Source organism: Pyrus communis, chromosome 17, assembly GCF_041283825.1.
Source record: "Pyrus communis isolate YQ-2024b chromosome 17, ASM4128382v1, whole genome shotgun sequence".
NCBI lineage: Eukaryota > Viridiplantae > Streptophyta > Magnoliopsida > Rosales > Rosaceae > Pyrus > Pyrus communis.
The window spans coordinates 6,078,665-6,091,629 of NC_142581.1; the positions used below are offsets into that span (position 1 = coordinate 6,078,665).

The 12,965-nt window shown below is 35.9% G+C and overlaps 2 protein-coding genes across 2 annotated transcripts; both read right to left on the minus strand.

Annotated features, from left to right (window-relative positions):
• Positions 1-1,065: 1,065 nt before the first annotated feature.
• LOC137708662 (putative dehydration-responsive element-binding protein 2H) lies at positions 1,066-3,173 on the minus strand. Its single transcript, XM_068447784.2, has 2 exons — positions 3,033-3,173; positions 1,066-1,883 (listed from the first exon to the last, which is right to left on the minus strand). Exon 2 carries the CDS (start codon positions 1,835-1,837, stop codon positions 1,244-1,246), a length of 594 nt encoding a protein of 197 aa, XP_068303885.2. The 5' UTR covers positions 1,838-1,883; positions 3,033-3,173; the 3' UTR covers positions 1,066-1,243.
• Positions 3,174-7,409: 4,236 nt separating this feature from the next.
• Positions 7,410-10,042, minus strand: LOC137707621 (xyloglucan endotransglucosylase protein 6). Its single transcript, XM_068446532.2, has 4 exons — positions 9,743-10,042; positions 9,198-9,298; positions 8,725-8,918; positions 7,410-8,035 (listed from the first exon to the last, which is right to left on the minus strand). Exons 1-4 carry the CDS (start codon positions 9,915-9,917, stop codon positions 7,615-7,617), a joined length of 891 nt encoding a protein of 296 aa, XP_068302633.2. The 5' UTR covers positions 9,918-10,042; the 3' UTR covers positions 7,410-7,614.
• Positions 10,043-12,965: the final 2,923 nt, after the last annotated feature.

The following is a 12,965-nucleotide window of genomic DNA, read 5'->3' on the forward strand; positions in this document are numbered from 1 at the left end:
ATACATAAGATATGATAATAATGACATGTATTATTTGATTGTAATGTTTAAGGGAGCTTTGTGGTCCTATAGTGGCCATGTGTAGGACTGGTAAGTTGCAACTATCACATAGGTTCTTCCTAAGGTCAAGACTTGAGTGCATAATTAGGTTAGTTGGGGATACCTGTGGCCTTGGTTTTTCAGTTGAGGTATGCTAATCCTGCCCTTAAATTCGAATCCCATGTTTGCCTGGCTTGATAGATGCAACACATTTGTCGGCATGTTTGTGCCCATAATGTCAATAGCAAACCATGTCTTTGGCCTAATAGCATTGGCGACGACTACCTTATCCAAATTCTGACGGCTTAAGATACTTCATGCTTCAATGCTTCATGTTGCAGAACTCCAGGAAATGGATCGAGCGGTGGTCCTGGTGAATCGGAGATAGTGCTCCATCGGCATGCCAAGCTCGATGTCGTGCTTCATGCTTTTTGTATGTTTCACATGCAGTGCACGAAAGATCAGAATGAGTCGGCAGAATGCAGTGCATTGCCTCAACACCTCCAAGAGCTTGGATACCGTCATTCTCTTGGCCAGCACTTCTTCTTATAATATCCGACCATATTTTCGTTATTGGGATCCGGATGCTCAGTCAGAAATCACTGGATACGTTCTCGAGCCTCCTCGCAAGTGAAGCTGAACAACATACGCACCCCATCCATGTGCCGGGAGTAGAGCCTGATAGGATGAGTCTTGGACTACACGTTTGTTTAGAACTGTGTTAGATAACCAAAAGCTCTTTCAGAAAACCAAAAACGCTTATGTCAATCACATGAAAAAAAGTTGAAAAGGTTCCAGACTCGTAAAAGCACTCAAAATTGCTTCCACCAAAAGTACCTGATTTGGCAGTGCTAGTGATAATTTTTAAAACGGGGCGCTTAGTGATAATTTTTTCGAGGATTTTTACAATTATAGACCCTAAACCCTAATTGATAGATGTAGAGCCTACAATAAACTCATTAACGGTCGGGAACCACCAATGCCCATGGCATGCCCCATGCTTATACGAATGTGTCAAAACCTGAAGGACGAAGATCTTAAATCGCTTTATAAAATCAAAAGACAACAGATTGGAACGAATGAAAACTTCATCCAACCCAAGTGTACTTCGACTGATAAAATAAAAAATTGCTCATCTCCCACAATCACCGTGCATGTATGCTGAATATGTACATTATGCCCAAGAAGATCAAAGACCGACTCTTCATTCATCATCTCGATCCTCATTTGTTTGATCTACATTCGTCGTATCATCATTCTCTACATTAGATGAAAGACCATTCACCTGATCCTCATCCTGATCAGCACAATCCCCCGAGTGGTCTGATCTTGCTGAGGATTCTGAACCTGCAGATGATGCTAACAAAGGAAGGGAGGACAGAGTTTTTGTCGATGAAGAATCCTTTGATAAAGTGGAAATTGAGATATTAGGGAAGTTAAGCCGGGCAGCAGAACAATACACGGCCCTTGCCGCTTCATCATAAGCAAGAGCAGCTTCAATGGCAGTTGGAAAAGTGCCTAGCCAGAGCCTACTTCCCCTGTTGGGTGTCCGGATCTCTGCAACCCACTTGCCCCATGTCCTCTGTCTAACACCTCTGTAGTTACAGCGAGAGTTCTCAGGTCCTCCCTTACCCTTCATACATCCCTTCTTTGATCCCTTGGCTGGTACTCTACGGAACGGTCCACCCTCATCATTGCATGAATCCAAATGGTCGTTGTACTCTTTCCACTTCGCAAGAGTCTCGGCCACAGGATTAGGTCCATCCCGTCTTGTATCAATCTTGACAAACTTGGGCATGCAGTTCAAATTGTATTGAACAACAGGAAAAATAATGATGAGTAACCTGCCAATACAAAGAGGACTTTGTCTTTAGAAATGACCTTTATTACCAAAGCAATACTTAATCACTGGTAAACTGCTTGCTTCAACTCCATGCACCACACACCCAATACCCGATCAAACCAATATATGGGCGCAATGCAACTACAATTCCTTCTAGTACTGATTCAGTGTACACTGAAACTAACAGAAATGCAGCTCCTAGACGGCGACCTCTTGTAGCTCCCTCCGGAGTGAAGGGCTATCACAAAAGGAGTTGTCTTTCTAAGGTAGAAAACGCAGATGATTTCGCTACCTTCGAAAGATTAAGATTTTTAACCTCTAAAAAGCATGATTAAGCATGGAGAAATTGGATACGGTACTAACCTAACACATTTTCAAATTAGCAGCTGCCATCAACTTATCGAGAAAATGCACTTTTTAAGCTAGACACTAGACTACACACCCCCAACAACTTTATCATTGGACAAAACAATAGATTCTTAAAAGGGTGACCTTAAGCCAACAAGGCTCCTCGCTTTGCGACGGTCGGGGGAGGAATGCCTATTGTGTGCAGCCTTACCCTTGCTTTGCAAAGAGACTGTTTTCACGGCTGGAATCCCTGAACTTTTAATCACAAGGGAACAACCTTTCCGTTGCGCCAAGGCTCACCCTCAAAACAATAGATTCTTAATCACGAAAATTACCTCCAACTTCTTAATTTTCGAATGCACGAAAGGCACGACACAAACATACAAACAGTCAATCAAAAGGTTGACTTTTTCAGCGATACGATTCCAAATTTCCAAAAAACCACATGAATTTCTCTTCAATTTTCCCGCACAAACCATTCAAACCAAGCAATTAATCAACTAAGATTTTCCACTGTAATTTACATTACCTTTCCAATTAAAAAAATAAATAAATAACAAAATTTAACTAAGATGAACATTGTCATATAGCTCTATCGAAAATTATAAAAATTTAAAATTAAGATGAACATTACCCAAAACTAAGATGAACATTACCCTTCCTACAGCCTCAACTTGGCAACTTAAAAAATTTATATACCAAAAATCTAAAATTATGGATGAAAAATAAAATCTGTCAAATAATTTTTAAACTAGCACAGATCTCAGCAAAATTTGATTTAAAAAAAAATTGAAACTGTTACCTTGTTTTTGTTCCGGAACCCCCTTTAAGAATTGAGGCTGGTATCTGAAGAGGGGGCAGCAGAGCTTGGAAGAGAAAAATGGTCAATGCTCCATGGAAAGAGAGTTTGAGGTTCAAGGCTCACAACTGACACAGCACAAAATGACAAGGGAAAAAACCAAATAAGCCCTAAACGCCTCAGTTTTGCCCCCAGATGGATTTGTAAATTTTGGAGCTCCTTTTTTTTTTAATCTTGGGATTTTTCTCATTATTTGAATTTTAGACACTAGTTCCGGCCCAAATATTGTCAAGTGTGGAATGAAAGAGAGCCCATGAACCTAATAATTTTGGGCTCAAAACCTAAATGAAAGTTTATATTGTATCACCAATGTCTCTGCACGTACGCATATGCAAGAGATATTTTTTAAATTACGAACGTTATGCACCCCTAAAAATGTATTTCACACCAAATAATCAGTTTGCTAACACATTAGCCACGCCGCTCTCCGAGTCATAGAGATATCGTATTTCTAAGCACTCTAAAAAACTATAAGCATTTTCAGCCTGTCACTTCTGGTATTTCTTGTTTATTGCAAAAAATATATACAATATGAACTACTTATAAACCTTCAAGTCAAAACATAACTCGAGGGATAAGGGCACTAAACCATGGTTCATACACGATTGATTGTCTATTTAGTATCCTTTTGTTTTTTAGTTAAAATTTTTAATTTTGTTATTCTTTTTGGGAATGATTTTTGCACACCAATTTTCTCTCCTCTTTAATGCTATTAAATAAATCAAAGTAAAATCCAGAGATAAAAACAATGCCTTAGACTCTTAGAGTACAGAAGGAAAAAAACATGAGTGAAAATCATTGTTCTTTCCAAATCAATAGAGTGTCAATCTAAATATGGTGTCTAAGATCTCTATTCTCATAATCATCCTACATCCTAATTTATTGACATGACACTCGTAGTTTGGATAGTTTCCTATGATTAGTAATCCTCTTCATTTGTAAGTGAAAGACAAATTCGATTCTTATCAAAGGTGAATTCAAACCAAATTATTGTTGGCTAACCCATTGTAAGACTTACTCTACTCCCCTGCCTTTAATGTAGACAATATCACATGTATTCAAAATAGTCACTATTCCATTCCAAAAATAAAAATGGCTAACCATGTAAAGCTTGGATTTGATTCGTGACCATTATACAATCGCCACCTCATGTTACTAATACATGTACTTAAGATGAAATATTTTCATACATTTTTGTTAGGCTCTTTGTAATTAAATCTATGATATTCTTTTTTTTTTATTTTTTTATTTATTTTTTAAATAGAGACCAACTACTGATTTTGTCACGGTAGTCTACTTTATCAGGGGTTAGGAAAACTCACACAAAGGCATTTCGGCCTCCCTCTGCCCGCCATCATAGGATTCACACACGTCAAGAATCGAACCATGTATTTGCTGTGTGGAATACAGACTTAAAATTCGTCCCCAACCATTGAACCATCCATAGTTAAATCTATGATATTCTCTAAAAGCATCTAATTTTCTCCTTTACATATAATATACAGTTCATTTTTCTGTTCAACAAATGCATAATATCGCTTTTAGGTCATCTTACATTTAGCTTTGTCTCCCACTTTGATCACTTCATATACAATGAACTCCAAATTCGATGCCATCATTGTCTTTCTGTGGATATTCTGATGCTTTCACTTGTATCTTGTACTCAATGATCGATCAACCCTTTTTCCAGTCTTTAATATTCGGTGGGCATCAATGGGATGGGACCTTATGTGTTTACTCACACAACACATATAATTATTGCCTTTACTATTGATCATCCACCTTATCTTATACTTCTTAAATGAGTGGTAGCTCCATCTCTTCATAGCACTAGAGCTGAGCGGTCTTTGTCATGAGCTTGTAAGTCTCAGTGTATGACGTTCGTCTTTTGAAAAATTTAATTTTGTTCGATAATGAGTTGATAGCATTTTGATATATTATTTACTAACATTATTGACACTTTATAGACAATCCGTCATTTTCGTTCGGGTTCAGAGCTATAATTTTATATGATCTTAACTCTTAAGCATTACTTTAAGTTGAAGAGGGACCTTAGGTGAGTCATTTAGTTTGTTATAATAATATGGCTTCATTTAGCTTTTACGCTTTTTTACAACAATAAAAAAGCCTTATTCTACTAGGAATGAGGTTTTATGAATTTTAGAACGTCATTGTGCTCGGTTTTGTGCCAAGTCTTCCATTAGCTCCAAGTACTGTATGTTGGTCTTCCTCTACCTTTTTATCCCGAGCCTTTGTCTTATAATCACATCTTCTAACTAGAGTATTTGTAAGTACTCTGTTCACGTGTCCAAACCATCTTAACCAATTTTCTTTTATTTCAGGCTTTATATTATGCAAGATAATTTTGCGCACTATTTTCTCCTTCTGCACAATTTTTTCTAAGTACAATGATATATTTTTATACTAAGGGGAAGGGGAGTTTGACTAAGCCACACAATGGGCAACTTAATTTGGTATCGAATTCGTCATTCATGAGATTCAAACCTAAGACCTCTCACTTACAAATGAAGAGGAATATCATCAGACAGTAATACTAAATGACACATTTTTATTTATTTTTATCTTTTAATTCTTGTTAGTGTCCTCTTCCATTATTTACAATGCCCCAGATTAATTCAATGTGATTGGAGAAATACCACCTCCTTCCACATCCCCCTTCTTATCCTTTCTTATATGGGGGACCTTAGTCCTTTGAATTATGTCCAAAAATCATTAGCACAAAAGCAGTAAAGTTATCCCAAATTACACTCGGTTTTGGACTGTAGTGAAACACCTAATTGAAGATTTGATTACCCAAAAAAAGGAACCTTTATGATCCATAAAATTAACTAAAAAAAGCTATTTTATTAACTCAATCATGCATATAATGCTAAGTTTTAATCACTATAGGGTCTTTCACATGTTTGTCGCAGGGGCTATAAGTAAGCCTTGGCTCAACAATAAGCTTTTTAGTTAAAATGGTATCAGAGTGATCTTTGATATTAACATAACTCATTATTTTAGTTTTGAAATTTGAAATCGATAGAAGTGGTTCATGAGTTTGTTCATCGTCAATCATTTTGGTCATTCCGTGAAAATCCATTAAATAAGACTAAAATAACAAATATACACACAGATTTTGTCAAATCATTTGGTATTATTGTTTATTAAATTGAGGTTATGCCAATCTCAGAAGCCAAATAAGAAGTTATGCTAATTTCAAAAACTATTTTAACTAAAATACTCTTAACAATATTAGCAAGAACGCAACATAACCGTTTTTTTTTTATGCAAACGACAATCTACACTACATTAGAACGAGAAATAACTCGAGAAAAGCAGAAAGAGAAACTTTCAAAGTGTATTATTGTTATATTTCTTTGATTTCTTCCTCTCAAAGACTCAAACTCTTGTGTTGTCTAAGACAATGTCAAGTAATGTCATATCAGTGTTAAAAATACAAGGTAACAACTACCAACAAAGACTTTGTTCCCACATTCCTCTTTTACAAGGAAAGTGATTTGAAGTCCGTGACTCAAAAATTTGAATCACAAACACTTATGGCCAGTCACTTTGGCTCCTTGTTACTTCACTTTAATCATGGACTACAATTATTTAGTACCCGGTGGTCCAATCCTCCTTTTTTTTGGTAAAAATCCAATCCTGGAAGATACAATCTACTTACGATTGATTTTTTTGTCCAAATGATCATTGACATTTGAAATCGATAGAAATGATCTATGAGTTTATTCACCGTCAATTATTTTGGTTATTCCGTAAAAATTTATATTAAATAAAAATCTAAATTTTTGTCATTTTATCTTTATTTAACAGAGATTTTTTATACAAGATCTAAAATGATTGACGGTAGACAAACTCATAGATCACTTTTCTCGATTTTAAATTTCAAGGACCAAAGTGAGATGCTATGCCAATTTCAAGAACCATTTTGGCTAAAAAGGCATTACAATTTGAAATGTACGCAAAATTTTTATAAAAAACGACATTGAAGGAGGGAGAATCCTACGTAATAATTTTAGTTGTAAGAGTAAATATTCTTAACCAATCGAGCTACTCCACTACTTTTGCTCATGTAGTAAGTTAAGATGAATACTCTTAATAAGCCGAGCTATACCCGAGTTGTTTTGAACTTACATCTTACCCCCATACAAAAATGATCAAAAGTTGGGGTTCACCATTTCTTTCATACGATTGTTTTTCCCGTGACCTAATCCACAGTGAAAGCATGCAACCTATACCATAATTGTACAATTTTTGGTAGTAGCAAGTCGGCAAAATTGGACAAAATCCCCCAAAGAGTTTGAAAAAGAGAACTTCATATTTCACATTAAAATTACCATACAACCCGAAAGCTACACGAGCAAAAGAAACAAGAAAAAATAAATTGAACAAAACATGGAGCACATGTTTATATATAGCTCTTTAACCCCCTTCTTGATTTCTTTTATACAATGTTTCTTTCTTTCGCCTTCTCGTTCTCGATTGTTATTGCTCGCACCATCAACTAGTGGCGGTGGTGCACGCACTCAAGTGGAGTCACCGGAAACCTAGCGGAATCGGTGCAGTAGTCATAGACCATGTGGTGAGCCTTAACCCACACGAGCTGGTGGTTCTGGTGGAGATTGAGCTCGGACAAAGTAGGCTCATCCCACCAGTACTTCTGGTCACCACTGCTGCTGCACTTCTTTGCCTTATCTGCGGCTGCAAAAGAAACTGGGCACTCACAGGCATTGATGTCAAAGCCCTTGTAGGTTGCGACGAAGGGTGCATGGGACCAATCTGTCTTGACCCTACCACCCTGTGTGGCCCAGTCATCTGCATTCCAAATTGAACTGTAGACACCCATGGCTTGGTCCTTGGGGAAGGGCACCCCCTTGTTCTCCATGTTGGTGTGGACTCTAATGGGCGTCTCATCCACTAGGAACCTGACAAAAATAAAAACAAACAAAAAATGTTAATAATTGATGAAGAATATAATATAAGCCAATGTCTATTGTCAACCACTTATGCAAATCCCACATATAATTTTGCTTATTGGTCCTTTCTTTTTGTTTTAATATAATGGGTTTCTTTTGGGAACATCAAAGATGAGAACTTTCAGAAGAATATTATAACCGTAACACTAAGTTCTACGAAGCATCGAAGACACTTTATATTTTATTTTCTTGTTTCTACTGGGGTCAAGTAGAACTATAATTTTATTGTCCCAGTATCCTAAACTAATAAAACAAGCAACAATGCTTGATTGATTAATGGTATCTCATACTAATTAAATATTATTATATAAGTAGGTTAGCACAAATGACAATGTTTGATTAGATTGGGAGACCGTCTTACTCGGCGTCCCGATTGTACATAAGTTATGTCATGCAAAAATGCCAATGACAGAAAAACAGAGCAGAAGAATACTTCTGTCCCTACATGCATCATGCAAGATTCGTTCCCCATTTTTCATGGCTTGGCTTTTGTTTTTCTTTCCAACTTTTATATAATTTATGCAGAGTGGCCCACAGACCAACACACGCTGATTTCGTGACACTATCTTTTTGTTTTGCTATGTTTACGATTAATGTCCTGTTTACTAATTCGTAATCAAGAAGTTGAGAACGCTTACACTACTTGGCGCTGATTCCAGAAGATGGAGTAGGAGTGGAATTCCGTGGTGGGATCGAACCAAAGGTTCAACCTTTGCTCTCTGTTTCCCACACCATTGACATATATGTTGGTCTGCACTGAATAAGGTTCCCCTGTAGTATTCCCCAGAAACTCGAAGTCGAACTCATCGTGTTGTGGACCGTCCGATGACATCTAATCAGATAAATGGAATAAAATATCAGTGTCAGAAACTGATAGATGTTAGCTGGGACCATAAAGATATAAAATTACTGAGCGATCAGAGTATATTATTTACTGGGATTAATTAAATTTATTTAAATTAATTACTAAATATAGATAGAAACAAAAAAATAATGAATGCAGATCAATGGGGAAAAGTACAGAATTTTCACGAGGAAAACAGGGGAAGTAGGTAAGAAATAAATATTTTCTAATTATTCCTAAAAAATAACACTTGGGATTTTTACTTACATAGAAAGCAGTGACAGTTCCGGCAGAGTCACCCTCGATGAGCTTAATCTGAATGCTCACTTTTCCAAACAAGTACTTGTTCTTGGATTGAAACCCAGCTCCTGAAATTTAACACCCAGCAATATATTAGACCCAGCAAGAGGTCTATGATTTAAACACCCATAAAGTTCTTAAATTGAAAACCCAGCACCCAAATTTTAAACCCAGCATGTCATTAGTCAATGAAATGAAAGGCTTCCAGACGCTCCTACCACGTCCGGCGTCGCAGATCAATAATACAATGTTACGCGCGAAAGTTAAAACGAGGACCATTGTATTATTGATATCGACGCAGGACGCGGCGGTGACTCGAGGGTTGTATGTCAGTGTTTCCGCAGCAAAGAAAGTATTTTTAACAAGAAAATTAACGATTTCGTTGAGGGTGCGAAAAAACAGAGCTATTTTCCTTGGTGTGAAAAAATCAGAACGTAATTGCTTCAAGAACTGAAAAGAAAACATTTTTGGTAATTTATTGGTTGTTTTTATGTGGGAGATTTTTTAAATACCGGAAAAGTTGTCGAGTTTCATGTGAACTTGCTCTCCCTCATAGGTGAAGTGATCGAGAGCCCAGGTTGGCTGGAAAAGGTCATCAAATTTTACTGAGCTGACCAAACCCAGCAATGTAAGACTCACAAAAACACTCAGAGGAAAAGCCATTATTCCAAAAGCTGAAACAGCCATTGAAGCACAAGAAGAAGAGACTGGAACAGAAGAAGAGTGTGAAGAGTGTGAGAAGAGAGAGAGAGAGAGAGAGAGAGAGAGATTGGAGCCTCTTCTTCACTGAACTGCTCTGAGTCTGTGGAGACACAAACCAAAGACAATGGCTTTTATAGCCCAATTTTAATTCGGCTTCTTTCAAAAGCCACTTCTCTCAACAGCTACTCACGATCCACGTCACCGGCTCAAACACCACATCAGCCACCACGTAGGATTTCAAATTTCGATAAATGCATGGAGTGGACAGAGCCAAAAGGATTAAAAATGTAGCCGTTAATCTGGCCTGTGTGGGTTCCCCACTTATTAGCTGGCTAACGCTGTGAAGCTGTGGAGGGGCACTAGTGCCTTACAGTGTAGGACATGTCCCTGCCCAAAAGTATGGTACAGGCCAGCTGGTTCACTGGCCAGGCCAGCTGTGAGTGAAGCATCCCCTTGGTGGTATTGGAAGAAAAGCTGGGGAATGGGGAATTGGGGAAAAATTGTGAGAATGGTTTTTTTTTCACTTTATCTTTGTTTTTTGTTTTGGATTCTTTCAAAAGTAAAACTTTACATAGGTGTTTTGTTATTTTATATTTTTTTAAATAATATTTTATAATAAAAACTAAATTTATAACCTAAATGATATATCATTAATAAAAATAAACTTGTTTATCAACGTTTAAGTAATCAATCAATTATTAACTTCTATGTCCTTAAGTTTTGAAATATTTTTTTTTTCAAATTTAATCTCTTTAACATTACTCTTTTATAATATTGACATTGAAATTAACTTTAAATAGTAATATATCAGATAGTCTATGACCTGGTTTGGTACTGAGGTGATTCTGAAAAAAACTGCTATAAAAAAAAGCTGGGAGCTGTTTTTGTGTTTGGTAAACACTCAGCTTCAGCTTTTTTTCACAGTTTTGGATGAAAAAAAAGCCAAAAACAAGAAGCTGCAAAACCAAGCTTTGAAAAACCGATTTTTTTCACATCTGTTTTACATAAAAGTTTACCAAACACTCTAATACTGCTCTTTTTTTCTTTTTTTTTTCAAAATCACTTTTACAAAACAGTTTACCAAACACTCTACTGCTTTATTTCATAGCTGTTTATTCTCACCGCACAACAAAAGCAGTTTTTTTTCAAAACACAGCAATACCAAACCAGCCCTTTGTTGAGTCAGTTTGAGAGTCTGTAACATTTCTGTTTAGTTTTTGATTTGTGTAATGACAATGCCAGCTCAATAGAATCGCACTATACCATTTGCTATGATGGCAACAAAACCTTTGTTTTTTTTGAGTCATTGAGATGCGTGCCTTTTTGTTAAGAATTTTTCTTATATTTTTCTAAATTTTTTATTGAGGGATTTAGTGTGTACGGAACTTCTTTTGAATTATTACAGGACGATAATTTTATACTCAACAAAATAACACGGCTTGAATATTCGTACAATATTTAGTACTTAGATGTCTAATAGTATTTAGTACTTTTTAAGTATTATAACAAAATTCTCGAATTGATAAGAAATGAGCGAGTGTAGATTGATTGTTACTTGACACAAATGTGGATGTAACACAAATTGTTCTAAAACCACATGCACATCCAACAAGTACATAAACAACTTATGTTGAATACGTAATTATTGAGTTTAGATTGACTGTTGCTTGAAATGAATACAAGTGTAACACGAATGGCTCACAATGTATTGTGTATCAATCACAATAAAATACGGTTATTAAACAGCTTGAGCTAGTATTAAGTTTTTTGTCGTGATTACTTAAATAGTAAAAATTATATTTAACATGGCATGAACATTATCACATCCAACTAACACGAATTACCAGCTTGATTTCTGAAGTTTGTAAAGATGATGAGTGTGAAGGACGATGGGGGTCCAAAGATTGGTAAATATTTTGCAAGGACTCTGACAATGATAGTTACAGATATTTTCATGAAACTCCGATCTAAATTGTTTTACTACACTATTTTCCAAAAAAAAAAAAAAAAAAAAAAAGGTTGTACTAACACGCCGACTAGTAATAATACAAAATCATTTAACAATGACCGATAAAGTTCAGGTTAGCCGAGAGAAGAAGCTGTCCAGCACTTATGTGTATAGAGAGGTGATTTTTACGTGTTATTTTTAGTTATTAAATTGAATAAATTAAATAAAATTAACGAACTTAATTAAACATGAGTGTTTAGAATACTAAAAAACTGTATAATATATTTAATCTACTATTGTATCCAATAAGTATTATAATCTGGTGATATTCATTTTCATTTGTAAGACCATCTCCAATGGTTGGGCTAAAAGCCAAATATTTTAGTCTAGAAACAGTTTTTCTGCTCCAACCGTTCTAGCCTAAAATTTTAGCCTTGAATTATTAAAGAATGAACTTAGGCTATTTTTCTTGTTAAATTAATTTTTTTTTAAATAAATATGTAGACTAAATTTTGGGTGAAGTCCACTCCGATTTTTGGGTTAAATTTTTTGGGGAATTTGGCGTTGGTTTAGCATTTAGCATTTAGCCCAAAATTTTCCCTTGGGTTGGAGTGGGTTTGGGGAAAAATTTTAGGGGGTAATTTGGCTTTTAACCCACCACTGGAGTTTGTCTAAGTAAGAGATTTTAGGTTCGACCTCGTAGAAAGCTAATTTACTTAGGCTGTTCATTGTGTAGTTTAACCGAACTCTCTTATTTTCTTTAATAAAAAATATATTGTTTTTCTAAAAAAAAAATCTACTATTTTAATTATTGTATATGGTAAAATCAACCCTTTACAATAGAAAAGTGTCATATACACAAAAATTTCTGCAATGTGCTTTTATTGGTCTACAGCCTTAAGGAAGGCTTCTGATGTAATCATTCAATCGCACAGATCCACATGGCAAGAGATATTTGTGGACATTCATTGTGGGACCTAGCCGTGGAAAATTTGGCAGGCCTGCTGGTCCCCAGAGTTCAATTGGATTTATTATTTAGTACGATTTTTCCTTGAAATTATATGAACCATCTTTGATGTTTTTTC